At 37.5% G+C, this 22,587-nt stretch overlaps 3 protein-coding genes across 3 annotated transcripts; 1 reads left to right on the top strand and 2 right to left on the bottom strand.

Annotated features, from left to right (window-relative positions):
* Positions 1–367: 367 nt before the first annotated feature.
* On the bottom strand, positions 368–1,994 carry LOC121773460 (peroxidase 47-like). Its single transcript, XM_042170326.1, has 4 exons — positions 1,740–1,994; positions 1,463–1,651; positions 980–1,145; positions 368–900 (listed from the first exon to the last, which is right to left on the bottom strand). The coding sequence occupies exons 1-4, from the start codon at positions 1,941–1,943 to the stop codon at positions 521–523; spliced, it is 939 nt and encodes a 312-aa protein (XP_042026260.1). The 5' UTR covers positions 1,944–1,994; the 3' UTR covers positions 368–520.
* Positions 1,995–2,826: 832 nt separating this feature from the next.
* Positions 2,827–6,073, bottom strand: LOC121775598 (PHD finger protein At1g33420-like). The gene is made up of 4 exons (XM_042172701.1): positions 5,445–6,073; positions 4,735–4,861; positions 4,417–4,632; positions 2,827–4,333 (listed from the first exon to the last, which is right to left on the bottom strand). The coding sequence occupies exons 1-4, from the start codon at positions 5,764–5,766 to the stop codon at positions 3,010–3,012; spliced, it is 1,989 nt and encodes a 662-aa protein (XP_042028635.1). The 5' UTR covers positions 5,767–6,073; the 3' UTR covers positions 2,827–3,009.
* An 8,646-nt stretch (positions 6,074–14,719) lies between these two features.
* LOC121773742 (GDSL esterase/lipase At5g08460-like) lies at positions 14,720–20,993 on the top strand. The gene is made up of 6 exons (XM_042170657.1): positions 14,720–14,924; positions 19,382–19,432; positions 19,511–19,638; positions 19,721–19,963; positions 20,039–20,306; positions 20,473–20,993. The coding sequence occupies exons 1-6, from the start codon at positions 14,720–14,722 to the stop codon at positions 20,691–20,693; spliced, it is 1,116 nt and encodes a 371-aa protein (XP_042026591.1). The 3' UTR covers positions 20,694–20,993.
* The last annotated feature ends 1,594 nt before the right edge of the window (positions 20,994–22,587 follow it).

Genomic DNA, 22,587 nt, shown 5'->3' with positions numbered 1-22,587 from the left:
TTTGTATTATCTATTTAATTTATCGGATCCAACACGGAATCGAGTCCAATAAATATTCCTCACGGAAAGGAATTTTTTAAAAATTCGCATTGTGATTTACTTCACAATTTCTAGCTCTAATAATAAATTATCAATTATTCACAAACATTTAATTTCACCCCACATCAATTATTTAAAGCAGCCACGTCACATATTCAACAAAGTTGACTGAGTCAAAATTCCAACTCAAAATTAGGTCACAAAAAGTATCCAACAACAATTCCACTCGACAATTAATCCACGGACTTCGCGACATTAAAATCATTAAATGCAAGTACTTTAGGGTTCGAAAATTATGGTTCCGAAAAACGGGGCGTTACAGATATGGTAAAAGAAACTTAGAAATCTCTGAATATTAACTATAGATAATATTTATTACTACATTACTTTGAACATTCAACATAGTCACATTTAAATAGTATTCTGATACAAGGATAGAGAAAACAAAGATGTTCTTGTGTGATCGATTATACAGGTGAATTCAATTGATGACGTGACAATTACTTCGGATCTCTCCATTGGTGCCTTCCTTGACATCTAACAGTCCCATTTTAATCATGGCACGCTGGAAATCCATGTTAAACATGGCTCTGTTGAAGGCATACATATTGACGAGCCCTCGAGTTGCAGGAGATTCAAACAGTGTCTGGTCGGAGAAGAGGACCCCTGCGCGTCTCTGCAGGGCGCTAAAGTAGTTAGTGTCGAAGGTGTTTCTGGTCAAATCAAAGGGCTGCTCCGTGTCATCTCCGCTGCTGCATGTCTTGGACAGGGTTTTAGCGAACGAAGTATCAATAGTGGGGTCTGCTGCATCCAGTCGGGGCTTGAAAGACGAACATCTGGCCACACCCAGCGTGTGCGCCCCTATAAAAGTAGTTGATGTTTGTAAGGCATACGCTCAGCGAAAGAGAGGGTTGTTATGAATAAAAGTAGCGGTTAGTACCTGATAAAGCGACCATATCCTGGGCAGTGAAGCCGCGCTTGCCAAACGCGGCGATGAGCCCGGAAGCGTTTAAGGACGGTCCGGGTAAATTAAAAAAGGTGTCTTGTATCTGAGATCTCGTTCCGTCTCTTCTCCCTTTAGGAATTTCATATAATGGACCACCTGACTGCACGCAGATTTACATATCATCTCATCTCACTGAACATGAGTAAAAATAAATACTACTCCTTCCGTTCCATAGTAATAGAGTCATTTTGGTACGTTCATTTCCCTTTTAAGTAAAAGTCAACACATTTTTCCACACTACTTTACTCTCTCTTACTTTTTTCTCTCTTCATCTCTCTACTTTTTTTCATTTTCCACTTTATTCTCTCTGTACTTAACTCATCTAACACAATTTTTCTTAATCTATGTGCCGAAAATAAACGCCTCCATTACTATGGAACGGAGGGAGTAGTAGTAATGAATAAAAAGCACACATACAAAGAAAACAGCATCTCTTGCAGCCATGGCGACGATATCAGCGCAAGAAACAACACCAGGGCACTGTCTCTCCAATGCTCGCTTAGCAGCATCAATGATTTCATACCCTCTCAAGCTTAAATTCACTGGAGAGTCCTTCTCTGCAGTGTTGCTCTTGGTCGAATCGATGAGTACCGATCCATCACACCCCTGCACCATACATGAGTTACGATTCAAACGTACGAGTACAAGTCGGAGAGAAAGACAATTAGTACTATATATTAGCAACTTGACTGACCTCTACAAAGCAGTCATGGAAATGCATCCTAATAAGGCCAGCAGCAAAAGTGGGATCAGACTGCAGAGCTGTTTGGACAACATTTCTTACTATAATATCAGCAATTGGGCATGTCATGATGTAGTAATTCATGCTCAACCCATTTGCCATCCATCCATTTATAATCAAGATTACAACCCCAAATACTATGTTGAGAGCCCCCATTTTCGAATACGCAAGTGTATTAATTTATGACTAAATGCTCAAATACATGGATTTATATAGAGCCCAGAGGTAGATGATGCATGGGAAAGTTGATTGGAGATTACATTAAGGGCACTAATTCTATTTATCAAATCTTAATTAGTTGAAAACCCCCCCATGAGAATGTGGTCCACATGTATTAAAACGATTGGATAATCCAACTATGCACTATGCCAATTATCTTAGTTTAATTAATTGCATGGAATGTGACATGCTAAGGGGCACTAAATTCTCATATGTGACCTAGAGATCAAAATTAGTGCAGATTAAACAATGTATTAGGAAATAAAAGATTAGTCTACCAAATTTGACTTGTTGTAACAAGATGAACAAAGTGGGGAGCATTAACAAATCACATGTACTTTAGTTTTGAGAAGAAGAGGAAACAAACAAACAAGATATGTATAAAGCACAATGAAAAATGAGAAAGTCAAAACTGAAGTGGGGAAAATAAAGGTATAAGCAGTGGGGTGGTGCTGCTGCATAGCTGGTTTCCATATATTTTCAAAGTGGGGATGAACTCGTTTCCAACTCCCAAAAAACAATAATAGCCAGAAACAATAAGAGCCACAAACATCCATTAATTAAGGCATCTCCATCACGTTTCCTAGTATTCTACTTCATTTCTGTATTGTTGCTAATTCATACACTCTTCAGATTTTTATAATTTTGAACAAGTTAAAGATATGTTATGAGATCGTTGGAGTTGGAACTTGAACACAAGTTAGAAAAGTAGGATGAAGAAAATATTACCAACACACATAATCTTTTTGAAATGATAGTAATCATAGTATTAGGTAATTGATGCAATGAGAGTGTGAGTGCAACAGAAGATTAAAATTGATAAGAGGCAAAATATACACAAACTCTATTTCTGATAAGAGGAACATATATACACATCTCATCACACTAGACAAGACCTTGGTTGGGGAAACAAAAAAAAAAGGCATATTTACAATTTACAGTGTTAGTACTTAGTAGCGTAGCGGCGGCGGCGGCGGCGGCAAAAACATTATCCAGCCCCCATTTATTTCCGTCTACATCTGTGGCAAAAAAACTTGACCGGAACACCATCCGAGTCCGGAATCCCACAACATCTAGTATGCTGCCATATCCCACATACGTCGCATGCCAGCATTCTCTCCCCATCGTCATCCTTTGCACCACATAAGCAATCCACTATCCATCTCTCTATCCCCCTTTCCATTCTAAACCTACTCACACCATTTTTCCCGTGCAACTTCCCCCGGATGCGCACACGCTCCATCGACCCTAGCAAGAGTCTGATTTGAGTGGATTCACCAACACCACCGTAACCAACCACCTCCTCCGCTTCAAATCTTCTCAACATCAAATACACATCTTGAAACCCCCTCATTGCTTCGACCTTCAGCTCACCAATCGTCGCATCTGCTGATAGTACCATTAGCTCAGGCGGAGGATTATTATGATTCTCCATCAGATCAACTTCACATAGTACTTGCACTGTATTTTCCCTGGAAACTTGCAGGAAATGCCCTGGCAGGTAGTCCTTCACAAACTGCTTGCAATCCAGAATCTTTGTGGCAGACCTAACTGTAACTTCTCGTTTACCTACACCAGCCATTGCTTCCGGATGGAGAAGACACTCGTAAAAATACTTCAGATCTCCCACAAGGCCTTCATTACATGGCATAGGGAAGCTGTTCAAACATGTACTGTCTGAAATGGATTCGCTTCCTGGCTCGACTCTGTACTCCATGGCACCAGAATCAGAAATGCACCGAGTAGCAACTATCATGCCGGGAGCTACCTGTTTCCCCTTGAGTTCTTTAAGGCAGTAATCCAAAAGCTCTGGTGAACCTACTCTGCAAACAGCACCTCTAAGAGCATGCCAACTCACCCAGGTGGATCCACTAACAGCACGCAACACTTTGAACATGGCTTCCTCCATGTGTCTTACATCATCAGTAGTCCAAGAACACAAAGCCCTCGAGTTAGTAGTCCTAAGTTTCTTCCGAGAAGATTCATCCGCCCTCACCGAGGACTGCTGATGGCGATCGTGAATCAAACCCGTCAAGAAAGAAAACAGGTCACGGATGTTCACAAGCTCCCTTTCAGATATGGACTGGTAAAATGATATCAAATCCTGCAGGCGTGTCCGAGGCTTCCTTCCTTGAGCCTGAAACAAAGACAGTGGCATAGAGGAGAGATTCTCGATTGCCAAATTATAGTCGTCCAGGTTCAACGAGAAACTGCCCGCACCAAACTGATAGCCCCAATCTCCATACCACGGATGGCCGTTAACCACAGCATGAAGCAATCGGAGCTCCAGACCATTCTTCTTCGACACGTCCATCACGCTGACCTTTCTGTTCATCCATAAAAGCATAAGTCAGAGGTCCCAACTGTTTAGTTAGCATATGGTGGGAATGAAAAATGGAGAAATCCCCACCTGACTCCAAGCATTCTGCAAAGCCTATCCCAGAAATTCATTATATGTCGTCCCGAAAGAAGGCAGGATCCACCTTCTCTACCATTTACTCTAAGAAGATGGCCGTAGCCGTTTGCATGAACAACACCATGCAACAGATGCGTCGTGTTGTCTAGCTGCTGATACATCCAGTCTTCGACATCTTCCGTTGTCATTACATGATTGCAGGACTTGCATCTGGAAGAACAATACATATATCAGAAGAATAAGCTACCATCAAGAATCCCGTAATTACTTCCACAAAAAGATGATGATCAGAAATGAAGAAATTATCTTTACCTGGAATCAGTCATGTGAAGGGCGTCACCGCAGCCAGCACACGTCTTATTGTAGCCAGCAATTGAATTGCCATCAGCTTTGATTATGAAATGGTACCGCTTTGCGCTCACGGGATTGCTACTCCATCCTACCCAATTTCAAAAACCGACAATACCCGCGATTAATTACTACTCCATTTTATATCAAAATATAATCAATTAATAATAAGATTCAAATATGAGTAAATAAAAGGCGCGAAACTAAGATTATACAAAAGCTTTTACGTAATTCTTTATATATCCTATAAAATGAAAGACAATTCTATCCTCATGACAGCAAATGATTAAGGGGTACTTTAGGAAAAGACTCCATCTAAAATTCTAAAGGGATATAATAGGTTAGGCGGCTGACGAGGCCCACTTTAATTTATTTTTTTCTTACTGATTTATACGATTAATTTTAAAGTTCTTTAGATGGGCCTTTAATTTTTAAGGCAGTTGGCCCACTTCTGTACGGGACCGGTCCCACTTCCACCTATAATCAGCTTAATTTGTGCTTTATCAAATTAAGTTTTCTCATAGTTATCCAAAACCGCATTGGAATATTTTCTAAACTAGCTGGTTGGTGCCTTTATCAACTTGATCTTTCAATTCTTAAAAATAATTTGACTAAAAACAAATTAATAATTAGCAGTTAATCAACTGAGTGCAGCACGTCTGCTGAGAACTCACCAACGACGCGACACTGGTCGCAATAAACGGATCTAGATCTGGCAACATCCTCCTCCACGACGTCCAGGCAGACGATGGCCGGTCCGCCGTCGTCAACGGCTAGGTCGCCAACGCGGAAGAGGATTTGCCAGGCGAGAAGGTGAGGGAAGAGCGTCGAAGGGGGAGGGAGAAACGCGTGCTTCGTCAGGAACGCCCTAACGGTGGTTCTGAACGCCTTTGCGGCTGCCAGATCGCCGCCGCTCGGGAACGTGAGGAAGTCACTGAGATCGGCAGTGACTCGCCTCTTGACTAGCCGCTTCATCGGTTTCCCCGTCACCGCCATGATTCTTCCGTCTAATTAATCCTCGTCTTAGATCTGGAACAATCTCAGATCGGACGGTCAATATTAAATTCAAGACGAATACAGTTAGTTTGTTAGGAGTAAATTACAGAGAAGCTGGAGAAGAAGAGGAATCGTCCGATCCGTAGGAAAAGGAACCGGAGGCGAAAAAGTCGGAGAGAAGGAAGCGGAGACGAGGGAAAAGCGGAGGGTGTGTAACGGCGGTTCGAGAGATTTAGGGTTTGGGTGGGGGATTTCGGGACTTTTTTGGAATTTAAAATTTTTAAGTTTCGCAATTTCCTCGATTCTCGTGATTGATTAATTTTGAAGAATTTTATAAGTCGGTCTATAGGAAGACATACACATTAATTCAATTTTAATACTATAGGAAAACAATGATATTGTACATGCATATGCATCCCTTTTCATTAGAGCATCCACAGTTGTCGGCGGACAAGCAATAGCACAGCCATGCCACATCAGCAACACTAAATTCCTCCTGCCACATCAGTTGGACAAGTAAATGGACAAGCAACAGCCTTGCCACATTATCAGCACTAAAAATAAATAATTAACAATCACACAAAATACGGAATTAAATTCACGCCACATATATGAGAAAATTCGATAATTTCATTTAAATTAAAGAAAGGTACATAATTTAACAAAATTACATAATAAAAAATTTACATAATTTAACAAAATTACATAAGTGAAAAAAAACCTATCGTCGTGCAGTCCTCCGCGCCCACAGCTCTTCAATTAAATCCTTTTGGAGTCGAATATGAGCATCCACTTGGCGCATGTCGGCATTTGCCTGGAGGCGGCCGGCTTCATCGTGAGGTACCCCGCTTCGTACGTTGGGGGCGGCCGCGCCGTGGCTTAGACCGGCTTCATTATCGTCGTTGGCCCAACTTGTCAGTTGTACACCTTCATCTTCGACAGTCATGTTGTGCATGATAATATAGGCGTACATTATATCAGCAATGTAGTCGATATGCCACAAACGCGTTGGACCCCTAACTGCCGCCCATCGAGACTGGAGCACACCAAATGCGCGCTCCACGTCCTTGCGCGCCGACTCCTGTCGTGCCGTAAAGTAGGCCTTCCTCTCATCTGATGCGCATCAGATCGTCTTCATAAAGACGGGCCACCTAGGGTATATCCCATCCGCCAAGTAGTAGCCCATATCATGTTGGTTGCCGTTGGCGACAAAACTGATGGCCGAACCGACGCCTTGGCACTGCTAGTTGAAAAGGGGCAACGAGTTGAGGTCGTTGTTCGAACCGGCTACCCCAAAATACGCATGCCAAATCCACAGCAGGTAATCAGCTACGGCCTCGAGGATCATCGTGGGATTCTTTCCCTTGTAGCCGGTCGTGTAGAACCCTTTCCAGGCAGCATGGCATTTCTTCCACTCCCAATGCATACAATATATGCTGCCTAACATACCCGGGAACCCATGCTTCTCCCCGTGCATCTGCATCAGCTCCTGGCAGTCTTCGGGGGTTGGGCTTCGAAGGTACTGCTCACTGAATATTTCAACCACGCCCTGACAAAAATACATCATACATTCAAGGGCAGTCGTCTCGCCGATGTGGAGGTACTCGTCCCACATGTCTGCCGCGCCTCCGTAGGCCAGCTGCCTGATTGCCGCAGTGCACTTTTGAATAGGTGTGTGGCCGGGTCTGCCAGCCGCATCGTGCCTGAAGCGGAAACACAGATATCGACGCTCCAAAGCGTCGACAATACGCATAAACAGGGGCCATGTTCATCCTAAAACGCCGCCTGAAAAGGTTGGCGTTAAACCGCGGCTCCGATGCGAAGTAGTCTTCGTATAGCCGCTGATGTGCAACTACGTGATCCCGGTCAATCACTGCTCGGCGGTAGACAACGGGTCGAGGTTGAGGTACCGCCGGCTGCGAGGCCCGTTGTAGCAGCCGGTCTATCTCTCGGGACGTATAGGCATCCAAATGTTCGTTCAAACGCCGCTCGTACTCCTCAGCATCCCCACCACTACCACTACTACTACCACCCGCGTTACTCATTTCGCGGTGTTGTTGATCTTGTGCAGAAATTAAGATAGAGAGAGTACTCGTTAAAACAAGTGGTGCGAATGAAAATGTCGTGCAAATCGCGTATATATAGTGTTTTGAATTTTTTTAAAAAAAAAAATTCGCTCGCCGGTTCCTCGCCGATCGGGAGGCTGCAATAGCGGCGAGCCGATCGGCCGGAGAATCGGCGAGCGCCCGGGAATCGGCGTAGCCTCGCCGAAATTCTCGCCGATTTGGCGCTCGCCGGCTGCAATAGTTCGACTAGCCGTTTGGCGAGCGCCAAAAATCGGCGAGCCGCTGGCTCGCCGACCACTGGAGATGCTCTTATAGATTTATGACTTTCCTGTTTCAAAACATAAATACATAATCACTGATAAATTTACATATATTGTGTATATATAATTGGATATTATAGGTATTTTGTAATTATAATAAATTTATACTATATATATTACTATTATTTAATAAAAGATTAAGATTCTAAATTAAATAATTGTAAAGTTAGAACAATACTAATTATTCTATTGTAAAGATATATAATTATAGCTATGAAAATATGAATTTATTAATGTTCATCATAAATCACCTTGAATATTGGATATATATTTGAAGAATATTAAATTTCTTCCAGTTTCTCAAACACATATAAGCTACTGATATGTAATCAAAATTTCAAATGACTAAATTGATAGAGACAACTCACATATATATTAAAAAATTTAGTCATATAAGTATATATTAAAGATGGAATGTATTCATATCATTTTTCTAATTATGGTTCATTTTTCTAATTAAATCTCAGTCCCACGATTTGGAGATCTGATGGCCGAAAATAAAGCTTGTTTTCATTATTTATATTATTAAATTAATTGGAAAAGGGCATTGTTGAGAGTGATTTTTTGCAACGGTTATTTCACTTCCTTAATTCTCTCCATTAAGTTTGGTAATTATATTTTCTAATTTATTTTTCATATTTAATTCTTCTCTCTTCCATCTTTACGGTTTACATTGCTGCAAATCACAAAATTCAAATGCCATTCATCTGCCACAATTTTGAGAAGTTACTATCGATTTCCTTCTTAAGTTCTAGTGTTTTCAATTATGGAAGAAGGTTTTTTAGTTTGTTTTTATTTCGTAATGCTCAAACGTTAGTCGCTAGGGTTTATTCCAGTTGAACTTCTTTTTTTCAAACTCCATGTATTGAATGTTCATTCAGATTTATAATTGTATGTATAAGCACCTTGTGATTAAGTTTGTAATCAGTTAGTGTAGTTTTTATCGCGATGTATATTTTATGGCAGAATACATACGAATTTTATAGTTCATAAAGTATGTGTTTGTGTTTATAATGTAGACCTTGTGTTTGCATAATGTAGATAACATGATTCATGGACAATTCAAAAGTTTGCGGTGAATAATGTACGAATTTAGTGGTTTAATGTAGATTACTTAGTGTTCTGTATGCATGAATCTTAGGGTTCGCTAAGGGCCGAAACTTACATCCATTCCCAAAGGGTTTAGTTGTTCATGGCTAGGGTGTAGTACCCACAACATTCCATAGGAGACCCTTATGGCAGGAACTTAGGTCCCATTCCCTAGTGTAAAGTTTTTGTTTTGCATCAATTGTCGTTTTATTTTTATGAAATCATTTGAAATTTACAGTTTTGTGTGTTTTCTTTTTCTGAGCTATATCTTGTAAATTTTCAACAAGTAATGTACTATATTAAGTGTATAATGTAGATTGTATTAATGTACGATTATGGTTGTTTAATATATATGTCGTCTTTGATTAATGTAGATTACAACGTGTTTAATGTGTGACAGAAGTTAAATCCATTCCCCAAAGGGTTTAGCAATCCATGCGGCTGGGGTATAAATAATGTACGAAAGTTGGCATTTAATGTACATGCGTAATACTAAATGATGTACATGTGTAAGGGTTGAATGTTTGGCAGAAGTTAAATCCATACCCTTTGGGTTTAGCAATCCATGTGGCTAGATTGTAGTACCGACTCACAAACGAAACCATCACCAATGGCAGGGAGTTAGGATCATTCCCCTAGGGGTTAGCAATCCATAGGGCTATGGCATATTACCAACACATGCATAAAATTTCACTTTCTAATGTGTGATTTGGATTTTATACATGAAATAATATACGAATATAGTCTTATAATGTACATGCCTAACATTATTAATGAGTTTTCGTACATTATTCAGTAAGAAGGGCTACATTAGTTATGTATTTTTTGGACTTCATTCGTTTAGGCAGTGAATGACTACATTATTTACTATTGAATGGTTACATTATTTATGAGTTTTCGTACATTATTTATAAGTGAATACTACATTAGTTATGACTTGTATATACCTCTTCCAATTACTCTATTACAATGGTATATTATTATGTCAAGGTGCGTTACATTAAATAATGTAAACGTTTTTATACAATTAATGTACTATGTATGCAGTAAATAATGTACACAATGTTATCATTAATGTATAAAAGTCAAATTGTACATTAAAACATAAATATTATAAACAATGTAAACGCTTTGGCGTGGCAGCACGCTTAGCCTCCCTATCTGCAGTCAATCCCTCCCTAAATTGGTGTATAAATGAAAGGGTAATGTCTTCAATAAAGTCATCATCGAAGTCGGCCGTTGTTGTCCACTTTGATTCTAATAAGACAAACGTCATTTATTAGTTTAGATGTAAATTGAATGTCTAATAACACAACGTATCAATGCAGAATAAGGATTGTACAGATCAAAATAATCGTTGTAATATGATGCTAAAAATTAGAAGACTTGATGTACAAATAAGACTGAATAATGTATCAATACATTGTAATGAATGTACACATTAAATCCTTACAAAAGTACATCACTTACTATTACGCATGTACATTAAATGTCACTTTTCGTACATTATTTACTGTATGTAATCCAAAAAACACAAAAAAAAATGAAATTCAATGCATGTAGTGGTACTATACCCTAGCTCCATGGATTGATAAACCCTAGGGGAATTATTCAAAAGTGTATCAATGCATTCTAAATGTATAACACACAATAATGTACCATATCAGATCAAAATAATGTAAAGTCTAGAATACCTAATGTAACACTCGATCACACATAATGTAAAAGAATTACGAGCAAAATGTAATTCGCCGAATAATGTAAATTTAACCTCGTAATAATGTAATAAGCAACAGACTAATAAACTCAAAACAACTAACATTAACAATTTCAAAGGCATAGACATGTGTAAACCCTAATCTGTAAACTGACAGAGCAGATAATGTAAGAGCATAAATTTAATAATGTAGCAAACCAAAATTGAAATACATCACCAAACCAAAATTTGTAAATTGACAGAATATTTGTAGAAGCACTAAAAAATATCAAAAATTCAATTAACGAACGACATACAATAGAGAGACCTAATATTGAATTTCTGTAATGAAAGAAAACAACCTCAAATTTTCAAAATATTGGAGATGTTGCGACAATCATCGGTCGAAAACTTACCGGATTTATCCCTTTGTAGAAATTGTTGACGATGGATTGCTCGACGTCGCCAAATAAACCGCAGAATGAAGAGAAAACCCGAGATGACAGACTAATGTCGAGATCAGATAATATTTACGGCGAGAAACGACTTGTATTGCGGTTTTTCTGATCGATTTTGGGGCGGCTAGGGTTTTGGAAGAGATGGGAATTGAGGGAGAAGAGAGAGACGAAGTGGCGGTGAGAGAGTGGAAGGTTAATGGTTTCTCAAAATTGGAATGATATCATTATGCCGAAATCTTGGATTTTGTAGTTTTGAAACACATGTATAAAATCATGTGTTTCCTATTCTACCCCCGTAATGTACCAAATCGACCAAATAATGTAACACAGACTATCACATCTCCTACTAATCTAATCCGTCCAACATCTTAATCCAATGGTTGATATTAAGTTGGAACTTAATACTAAGAGGGCAATAAGACCTTAATGCTCCCCTATTAAAGATTTAGTATTATCATCCAACCAATTGATAACTATTTGATTCAATTTTGTTTATTCTAAATCTTGATTTAAAAATTATGAAACAAAACTAAATACTCCATGTAATAGTAAATAATAATAAAAAAAAGAAGTGAAACTATAATAATCAATCAAATCCAGCTATTTTATTATTATTAAATAATTCTAAAATTGTAAATTATAAAATAACTACTGATTATACTTGATTTCTTAACATTGTCATCCGACTAATAAACAATCATTACATCGATATTTTTGAATAATTCTACATCTTGACTCAAAGTCATGAAACGAAAAATAAATTATTTATACAATAGTAAAAAATAAATTAAAACGATAGCAGTCATTCAAGTCCAACAATTACAATTCTTAAAATTATAAATTATCAAAATGACTAGTGTATACTTAATTTCTTAGTATCGTCATTCAATTAATTGATAACTATTAGTACGTCGATTTTCTAGTATACTCTGCTCTTGACTCAAAAATTATGAAACGAAAATAAACATAATGGTAATATAATACTGAAGAATGAAAAATAGATGAAAAGGATAATAGTCATTTACATCAATCTATTTTATTATTAAATATCTAAAAATTATAAATTAGTAATATATAAATGACTCCATATATATAGTACTCCCTCTGTTTTATAGTAATAGAGTCATTTTGTCATTTTGATACGTACCATAACAATGGAGTCATTTCTTTTTTTAGTTAAAATCAACACATTTCTTCCTACTTACTTTACTCTTTTTACTTTATTCTCTCTTCATCTCTCCACCTTTTTCATTTCCTATTTTATTCTTATTTTACTTAACTCACTTAACACAATTTTTCTTAATTTCCGTGCTGAAAAAAATGCATCTACTACTATAGAACGGAGGGAATACTTAACTTAGTAGTACTATCATCCAACTAATTGATGATTATTAAATAAATTTACTTGTGTACTCGACATCATTACTAAAAAACATAAAGCGAATTTAAATTTGATATAATAGTAAAAAATAAATTAAAACGATAATAATCATTCACATACAACTATTTATCATTAAATAATTCTAAGTATTGTAATTATAAAAATGAATTCATTATATACATTTAATTTCTTAGTAATGTCATCCAATAGTTGATTTTCATTAAGTAGATTTCTTGTGTAGCCTACATCTTGATTAAAAAAATCATGAAATGAAAAATAAATTTAATATATAATACTAGTAAGAAATAATTTAAAATGATACTCCTAGTAGGCATTCACGTCCAACAAAGTGATTATCATTAAATCGATTCAATTGTGTACTCTACATCTTGAATACAAAATCATGAAACAAAATTACATTTGATACAGTTAAACATAAATTTAAACAAAACTAGTTATTCGTATCGGCTATTTTACGATTAAGAAATTTCAGTAATTGTAGTAAATTATAAATACGACTACATGTATATACACTTAATTTCTTAATACTATAAACACCAGAGTAGTGATAAATGCAAACACTAAATATTGTACGAACTCCAAACTATGATCTGGACCATTAAAAAATGTCAACAGATGAAAAAATCACAGCAACAAAAATGTCAACACAGTTTCAATACCATGTCAAAATAGCATTAACCATTGACATTTTTTGTTGTTAATATGTTGTCATTGTTGACATTTTCTAACAGTCCGAATCATAATTTGGAGTTTATATAATATTTAGAGTTTGCATTTGATCACATTCCATAAACACCATCTATGTTAAATAAGAAGTTATAATGAATAATAACTCCTTCATATATAAAAATACTCATCTCTAGAAGCAAATTAAAGAAAATATTCACTTATGCATTTTTGGATATTGAATGGAAAAGGAAACAAGCTACAAGAAAGATAATGCAAAAGAAATTTTTTCAATCATTATAACTATATTATTTATTATGCGATTCATTCAATAATTTTATTGCTTAATCTTTTTAAGATAAATAACCATGATTACTTCTCATGATAATTTGTTTTAAAAAAATAAAATAAAAAAGAAACAAGTTATGTGAGAAATATAATACAAAAGACCAACAAAAAAAGTAGATATTAAATGATAAAATAATTAATATAATTTTATTTGAAAAAATATATAGTACTCCTATTATATTGAGTTATAAAATTTCTACAATTAAAATACCATTAAAATTAAATGGTAGTATTATGTGTGTAGAATTTATATAAATTTATCTTTCTTATTATTTAAAATTCAAATTTATTTGATATGGTGAGTGAAGCTGTGACAACATATAAATAACAGACAACTGTACCAACTTGATTTATTAGTCTTAATGAGTGTGATAAAGGTGATACTGATATTGATCAGGTAATTGACAAAAAAAGCGACCTCATTTGAACAAATAAGTGTAAGTTAATAAATTTAGTATATTAGCATTGTCTAGCGGATTCTATGCGCTAGACACGTCTTTGAGAACGCTTTTTGCATCGAAAAGTGTTCATAACGCTTTTTTTCCACTAAAAAATACAATGGACCGCACCAATTGCTCGAGTCGCGATGATATACTACTCTCCAACGAACAAAATGGAAAAGAAGTAGGTAGTACTATTCAAAATGCATTTACTCCGACAATTAAAATAATAACCATATATTTCAAATCTGATCATGACTTACCACATTTGTGTTTCAACTTCCAGTGAATAAAACAAGTTGATCCACAAGAGCGTGAAGTTCTTTCTATGTTGAAGAGGACGCAAGAAATCATTGCATTTAAGGAACAAAACAACCCAAAAATATATGGAAGATGACAAATAAGTGGTAACAGAAAAAGCATGAAAACAAGCTAAAAAGCATCACTTGAAGCCTATTGTTAACTGAAATGAAGCAAATGATGGAGATTGAATTCACAAAGCATTGTGTAGCCATTAGTTTGATGATGATTCTAACTTGTTCAACTACAGCAGTATCATCACCTCATGTGACCGCGATGTTTGCCTTTGGCGACTCACTGACTGATCCCGGCAACAACAACTACTTGAGCTCATTGGCGAAGGCCAACTACGTCCCTTATGGAGTCGATTTCTGTTGAAAAGAGCATTTTCACGTGTGCATGAATGTAAAGGAAGAGCTATACGAATGCATGAAAGAAAGGATGAGATTAGTAGAAAAATATCTTCTGCTTAGCTGTCACCTAGCTGGATTCACAGTCAGCTACACGTCACCACAAGTGTGAACACAAGGAAGTTAATTACTTGTTAGTTAGAGCTCGGTTTACTCTCTTTTGGTTCTAGCTTAGCTCACTTTGTATAAATAGCTTCCTTTAGTTTGTATTTCACAATTGAGATCATTGATGAATAAAATTCTCTTTCTCTCCTTCTGCATGATACGCTTTGTGCTCAATCTTTTCTACATGGCATAAACATCAGGAAGAAGAATGTGTCATGCAATTCCTGATTGGTCTGCATTCATCATACTTACAGATCCGATCTCATATATTATCCATTGTGCCTTTACCTACTTTGTCTAAGGTCTTCTCTCTGGTTTTACAAGAAGAGAGACAACGCACCATTGGTGGACACAGTGATTCCATAAGACATTCTCCTGTATTGCCAAGTCTGAGTGAACAACCATATGCTGCTAATGCTGCTTCTTCTCAGTTCAATCGAGGCAGATTATGCTCTCATTGTGGTAAAACGAATCATACCATTGATAGGTTCTTTGTTCTCCATGGATTTCCACCAAGTTTTGGAAGAGGAAAATTCAAACCATCACCAAATTCAAGAGATTATGGTCCTCCTAAGTCTGTGAACTTTGTCGATGATTGTCTTCCAGAATCAACTGATAAGACGATTACTCCATCAGCTATGCCTACCTTTGATCAGTGCCAACAGCTGATAACTCTTCTGCAAAGTCAGCTAGCCACAAACACTCCTTCCTCTTCCACTTCTGCCGCACAGCATACATCTTCTCCTACTCAAGCTCCAGCCTTCACAGGTACTACTCTTTTTTCTCCTATCATTGCAAATATGTCTATTCAATCTCCCATGTGGCTCCTAGACACAGGGGCTACTCATCATGTTTGTTGCAATAAATCCTTCTTCAGCTCTTGCTCTCCAGTTGGCAATGCATCTGTTAAGCTGCCAAATGGGGCCTCTGCTTCTATCTCTCACATTGGAACCATCTGTCTAACACCCTCCATAACTCTACATTCTGTTCTATATGTCCCTTCTTTCTCATATAATCTCATATCTGTCAGTTCTTTAACTAGTTCCCTATCTTGCACCTTAACTTTCACTCACGATTCTATTGAAATTCAGGAAGCTTCTCAGGCCACTGTGATTGGGAGGGGTAGAAGATTTGGAAACCTATACATTCTAGATATGAATCCTGAGCATGCTCATCCTCCAGGTTCTCCAAGATCTTCATCTGTTATTCCCAATTCTGTTTCTGATTCTCTTGCTGTCAATTCTGTTATCAACATTGATATTTGGCACAAGAGATTAGGACATTTATCTTTTGGCAAATTGAAAACTATGTCTAAATCTCTTTCATTCTCAAATAAACAACATTCATTGTGTGATATATGTCCTCTAGCTAAACAGCAACACTTACCCTTTCAATTATCTGAAACTGTTGCTGAAGCTTCTTTTGATCTCATTCACTGTGATGTGTGGGGACCTTTTCTTCCTAATACTTCCCATGGATACAAATATTTCCTTACCATCGTTGATGATCATTCCAGATTTGTATGGACCTTTCTTATGCAAAACAAATATGATGTTCAACACATTCTGACTCAGTTTTTTAACACTATCCTCACACAATTCTCCAAAAAGATCAAAGCCATTAGATTTGATAATGCTCCAGAGTTCAACATACCATCTTTATATCACTCTTTTGGCACCATTGTTCAACATTCTTGTGTTGAGACTCCTCAGCAAAATGCTAGAGTTGAGAGAAAACATAAGCATCTTCTTAATGTTGCTAGAAGCTTACTCTTCCAATCTCATCTTCCTATACACTTCTGGGGGGATTGCATTCTCAGTGCATCGTACCTAATAAACAGAACTCCTTCTTCTGTGTTACCTGATAATCTCACTCCTTTTCACATGCTCTTTGGAAAACCCCCATCATACACTCATTTGAGAGTAATTGGTTGTCTCTGCTATGCTTCTTCCTTGCATAGAGGCAGAGACAAATTCTCTCCCAGAGCCAATAGATGTGTTTTTCTGGGATATCCTACTGGGTACAAGAGCTACAAACTTCTCAATCTTGATACTATGCAAGAAGTAATTTCCATACATGTTGTCTTTCATGAAAACTCTTTCCCTCTTACTCATCTTCCAGCTTCTACCTTTCCTGATCCTCCTTCTTCTCCCATTCATACACCTTCTCAACACACATCAAATCACTCCACAACCCCCCCAGCACCCATAACTTATGATCATCACTCTCCCTCAGAACCTACTGTCACCAAGTCTGGCTGACAGACTAAAGCTCCATCTCATCTAACTGATTTCATTTGCAATTCGGTTGCTTCCTCTACTCTCCATCCCATATCAACTCACTTCACTTTATCCAAACTCAACCCTGAATATCTCAAATACATTGTGCTAATGTCAGCCATCTATGAACCAACCACATACAAACAAGCCTGCCAAATCAAAGAGTGGTGGTTGGCTATGCAAGATGAGTTGTCAGCATTCATTAGGACTGATACATGGTACATAACTGTGCTACCACCAGGGAAAATCCCTATTGATTGTAAGTGGATTTATAAAGTGAAATACCATGCTGATGCCACAGTGGAGAGGTACAAAGCTAGGCTTGTGGCTAAGGGTTTCACCCAACTTGAAGGGGTTGATTTTCTGGACACTTTCTCTCCAGTTGCAAAGCTAACCACGGTTAAAATGATGCTTGCCTTAGCTGCTATCAATGGATGGTCTTTATCACATTTAGATGTCAATAATGCTTTTCTATATGGAGATCTAGAGGAGGAAATTTACATGACTCTTCCCCCTGGCCTTGAAGTGGACAGACTCACTGTTGAGGGGGCCTCTCCTGACTCAACACTTGTCTGTAGACTAAAGAAGTCCCTCTACGGCCTCAAACAAGCCTCTAGACAATGGTACCTCAAGCTATCAGAGGTTCTAAAAGAATTTGGACTGCATCAATCCACTTCTGACCATTCTTTCTTCTACAAATGTGATGCTACTGGATTTTTCGGAATAGTGGTTTATGTGGATGATATCTTGGTAGCCACCTCAGATCCTCAGATAACTGAAGACTTCAAAAGTTTTTTATCCAAGCACTTCAAATTCAAGGACTTAGGAGCACCAAAATACTTTCTTGGCATTGAAATTGCTAGAAACAAGAAGGGGATCCAGATATCACAAAGGAAATATGCAATGGATTTGATTAATGATGCAGGACTCTTAGGTTGCAAGCCTTCACCAATACCTATGGATCCCACAAAGAAGTTGCAACTGGATTCTGGTGAATTGTTAGAAGATGCATCAAAATATAGGAGATTAATTGGAAGGCTCTTATATCTGTGCATCACTAGGCCAGACATAACTTATGCTGTGCATAAGTTAAGTCAATATGTCTCCAAACCATGCGAGGATCATTGGAATGCAGCCGAAAAAGTCTTGAAGTACTTGAAGAAAACCCCAGGTCATGGTCTGTTTTTTTCCAGTAGCAGCAAACCATCTTTGAGCATCTTCTCAGATGCTGATTGGGCAGCCTGCCCGGACACAAGGAAATCCATGACTGGATACTGCTTGTTTCTTGGTAATTCTCTAATCTCATGGAAGGCAAAGAAACAAAACACAATATCTCGGTCTTCGGCAGAGGCAGAATATCGTGCAATGGCTCAAGCCACTTGTGAGGTTGTGTGGGCCAAGAACTTGCTTGAAGAATTTGGAGTAAAATCTGAGAAAGCAGTGCCACTGTATTGCGACAACCAATCAGCTATCCACATATGCTCTAATCCGGTATTTCATGAAAGAACAAAGCATATAGAGATTGATTGCCACACAATCAGAGAGAGGTATTTGCAAGGGATCATTAAACCTCTACATATCAGAAATAATCTTCAAATAGCTGACATTTTCACCAAACCATTAGGAGAAACAGCTTTTCAATCTATATTGGACAAGATGAACTTTTCTAGTCTATATAGTCCATCTTGACGGGGCATGTTGAAAAGAGCATTTTCACGTGTGCATGAATGTAAAGGAAGAGCTACACGAATGCATGAAAGAAAGGATGAGATTAGTAGAAAAATATCTTCTGCTTAGCTGTCACCTAGCTGGATTCACAGTCAGCTACACGTCACCACAAGTGTGAACACAAGGAAGTTAATTACTTGTTAGTTAGAGCTCGGTTTACTCTCTTTTGGTTCTAGCTTAACTCACTTTGTATAAATAGCTTCCTTTAGTTTGTATTTCACAATTGAGATCATTGATGAATAAAATTCTCTTTCTCTCCTTCTGCATGATACGCTTTGTGCTCAATCTTTTCTACAATTTCAATGGAGGGACGCCTTCCGGAAGATTCTGCAATGGCAAGACTTTTGTAGATTATATTGGTGAGAGCTACCTAATTTTATAGTACAAGACTTAATTATCACCATTGATCTTATTTTTAGTAATTTAATTATAATTAGGACAGTTGTTGGGGCTTCCTATTCTGCTGCCTTACACAAGTCCTTTTGCAACCGGAACGAATGTTGTTCGAGGAGTGAACTATGCATCAGCTGCAGGAGGGATTCTTGAAGACACGGGGCGACATCTTGTACTATAACATCTTCTCCAAACTCTATGTTTTTGTGCAATTATATTCTGTTGTTGATCACATTAAATTCTATGAATGATAGGGTGAGAGATTCAGCTTGTCTGCACAAGTTGTCAACTTCGAGAGCACGTTGAGTGAGCTGCGAAGCCAAATGGGAGACGAAGAAATCGTCAATTATTTGGCTAAGGCAATAGTTGTGATGTCTCTAGGCAGCAATGACTATATAAATAACTATATGCTGCCTTCATTCTATTCAAGCAGCTACATCTACGCTCCTAAAGACTTCGCGGATCTTCTCATTAATAGCTACACAAGGCAGATTTTGGTGTGACTATGATCTCACTTGTTGCATAATCAGCAAAGGCGATAGATTAAACTTAACTATTATCCTGTTTTGCAGGCGCTGCGCAGCTTAGGCCTCCGGAAATTTCTGCTGGGAGGCGTTGGACCCCTCGGATGCATCCCTAATCAGCTGGCTGGGGGCACTGCTTCAACAGGAAAGTGCGTTGCTTATGCAAACAACGTAGCAGCCATCTTCAACGAGAGACTGAAGTCTCTCGTTGATGATCTAAACACCAAGTATAATAATAATGATAGTAGAACTATATTTGCCTATGGTAATACATTAGGAGCAACTCTTGACATTCTCAACAATGCCAACACTTATGGTACAGACTCTTCCTCTACATTATTCTCTCTTACTTTACTCTTTCTCCACTTTAGCTATTTATCATGATTTTTATAAAACTGAGTGCGAAAAAGAAATGACTCAGCTATGAGGGAACAGAGGTAGTACTGAATTAAACGATAACTAATTATGGTTATGTTTTGCAGGATTTAATGTGACAGACAGAGGGTGTTGTGGGATAGGGAGAAACCGGGGACAGATAACGTGCCTCCCGTTCTCTGTCCCTTGCGACAACAGAAAGGAGCATATTTTCTGGGACGCCTTTCATCCAACAGAAGCGGTGAATCGGATTCTGGCTCAACGCGCGTATTCCGGCTCCCCCTCCGATTGCCATCCACTCAATATACAGCAGATGGCTCTTATCTAACAAACTTTTTAAATTAACATACCATCATAGTAATATGCATCTTAAATATATCTGTGAGTTTGAATAAAGTCTTCTGTAATTCTGTTGTGGGATATCTGCTTATATAAATAAAGATATAGTAGTACTAAAATGGACTAAACAATACACATACAACTCAATGTTTTTTCAGAAAAATTGATGATCATAGCCAGGGGCGGAGGGAGGGTGGGGCCAGGGGGCCCATGGTCCCCCCACTAATTCTTAAAAAACTTAGGGGTATTTTAGTAATTTCACAATAATTATAATTTATAATAAATATAATATTAGAGATAGGTTTCAGCAAAATATATATGAATCGTGCCTCTTAATTTAGCGTATTCATTCTGCCGTTCCAATCCAAGTCTGAATTTAGCGTATTCATTCTGCCGTTCCAAGTCTGAAATCTGGTAAACTAGAACTAGGTATATTCAAAACTCAAATATAATTCAATTAATTTTTCTACATAGGTTGTTTTTTTTATTTGGCTGCAATAATAATTCAAAGGGGGAGAAAGAAGATAGCTTATGTAATTCAATGGCTACGGTGGTTCTGTAGTTGGAATTTTATAACTCCAATTCTTTATTTGATGTGTGTGTTAATAGTTTTGCATACAGAAAATATCAAATATTTTGAACTTAATCAGTGTTGACTATTTTTGTAGGTATATGGATCGTTATTTCAAGAAACTTTCTTCCGTTGATTCTTCATCAGTTGAACCTTCACTTCTTCAACCTCAAGAATTATCGAATGAAGATAAAAGTAAGGTTGATTTAGAGAATCTTCCAAGTGATCCAGGAGAACGACCTGATATAATGAGTTATCAACCAAATTTAATAGAACAAGTTCGCAGAGCTTACTTACTTAAAGGTCCGTGTCAACCACGTAATCATGATTTTCGTCCTACAGTAGATGGAAATTGAAAACGTAAATTTGTCTCACATTGGTTTCATGAATTTAAGGATTGGTTGGAATATAGTGTTACAAAGGAAGCAGCTTTTTGTTTATATTGCTATCTTTTTTCAAGACTCCACGGAAATGGACAAGATGCTTTTGTATCAGGGGGATTTACGGTCTGGCGCAAGAAAGAAAGATTAAGAGATCATGTTGGAAACCATAAAAGTGCTCATAACATGTGCAGATTAGCATGTGAGGATTTGATGAATCAAGCCCAACACATTGAGGTCTCTTTGGCAAAACAGTCAACACAGTCTAAGCTTGACTACCGCCTGCGATTAAATGCAACGGTTATTTCTCTTCGTTATCTTATAATGCAAGGATTGCCTTTCCGCGGTCATGATGAGTCAGAAGAATCATTAAATCAAGGCAATTTTCTTGAGTTCTTGAAAGTTATTTCTTCTTGCAATGAAGAGATAGCTAGTGTTGTGCTAAAATGTAACACCCCGAGTTTTTGGTGCACGGATTTTTGGAGTATAAAAAAAATTTTGAACAAAGTCTCATGACCTCAGCAACAAGCACAAATAGAGGAACTATTTGTCCATCCACAAGAGCCGAGGAAGTAAGGGAATTGCCAATGGAGCAGTTCCCAAAATTTACACCATTCTGGAATAAACTACCATGTCACAAAGCTCGAAAGCAAGCTGAGATTCTAACCCGAAATAGTATATCACTTTCCAAGAATTACACAAATTTGGCAAGAAGGCTTTTAGCTTAGCTCAAAAAGAGAGGTTAATTGTTAGCTCAAAATAGGAATTTGAGCTCTCCAATGCCTTACACCAATTTAGGTATAGAAGCTTTTAACATATTTTCAAAAGAAAAGGAATCTTTATCCCAACTTAGCCAAGGAGCTTGGCTATAAATACCAACCCCTTCCCCACTTCCTTCCACACACCATCTCAATCCCAACTTCACCACAAAG

The sequence above is a fragment of the Salvia splendens genome, chromosome 17 (genome assembly GCF_004379255.2).
Source record: "Salvia splendens isolate huo1 chromosome 17, SspV2, whole genome shotgun sequence".
Lineage (NCBI taxonomy): Eukaryota > Viridiplantae > Streptophyta > Magnoliopsida > Lamiales > Lamiaceae > Salvia > Salvia splendens.
Note: the sequence above shows the minus strand (reverse complement) of the source record. Positions and strands in the feature narration are given on the sequence as shown.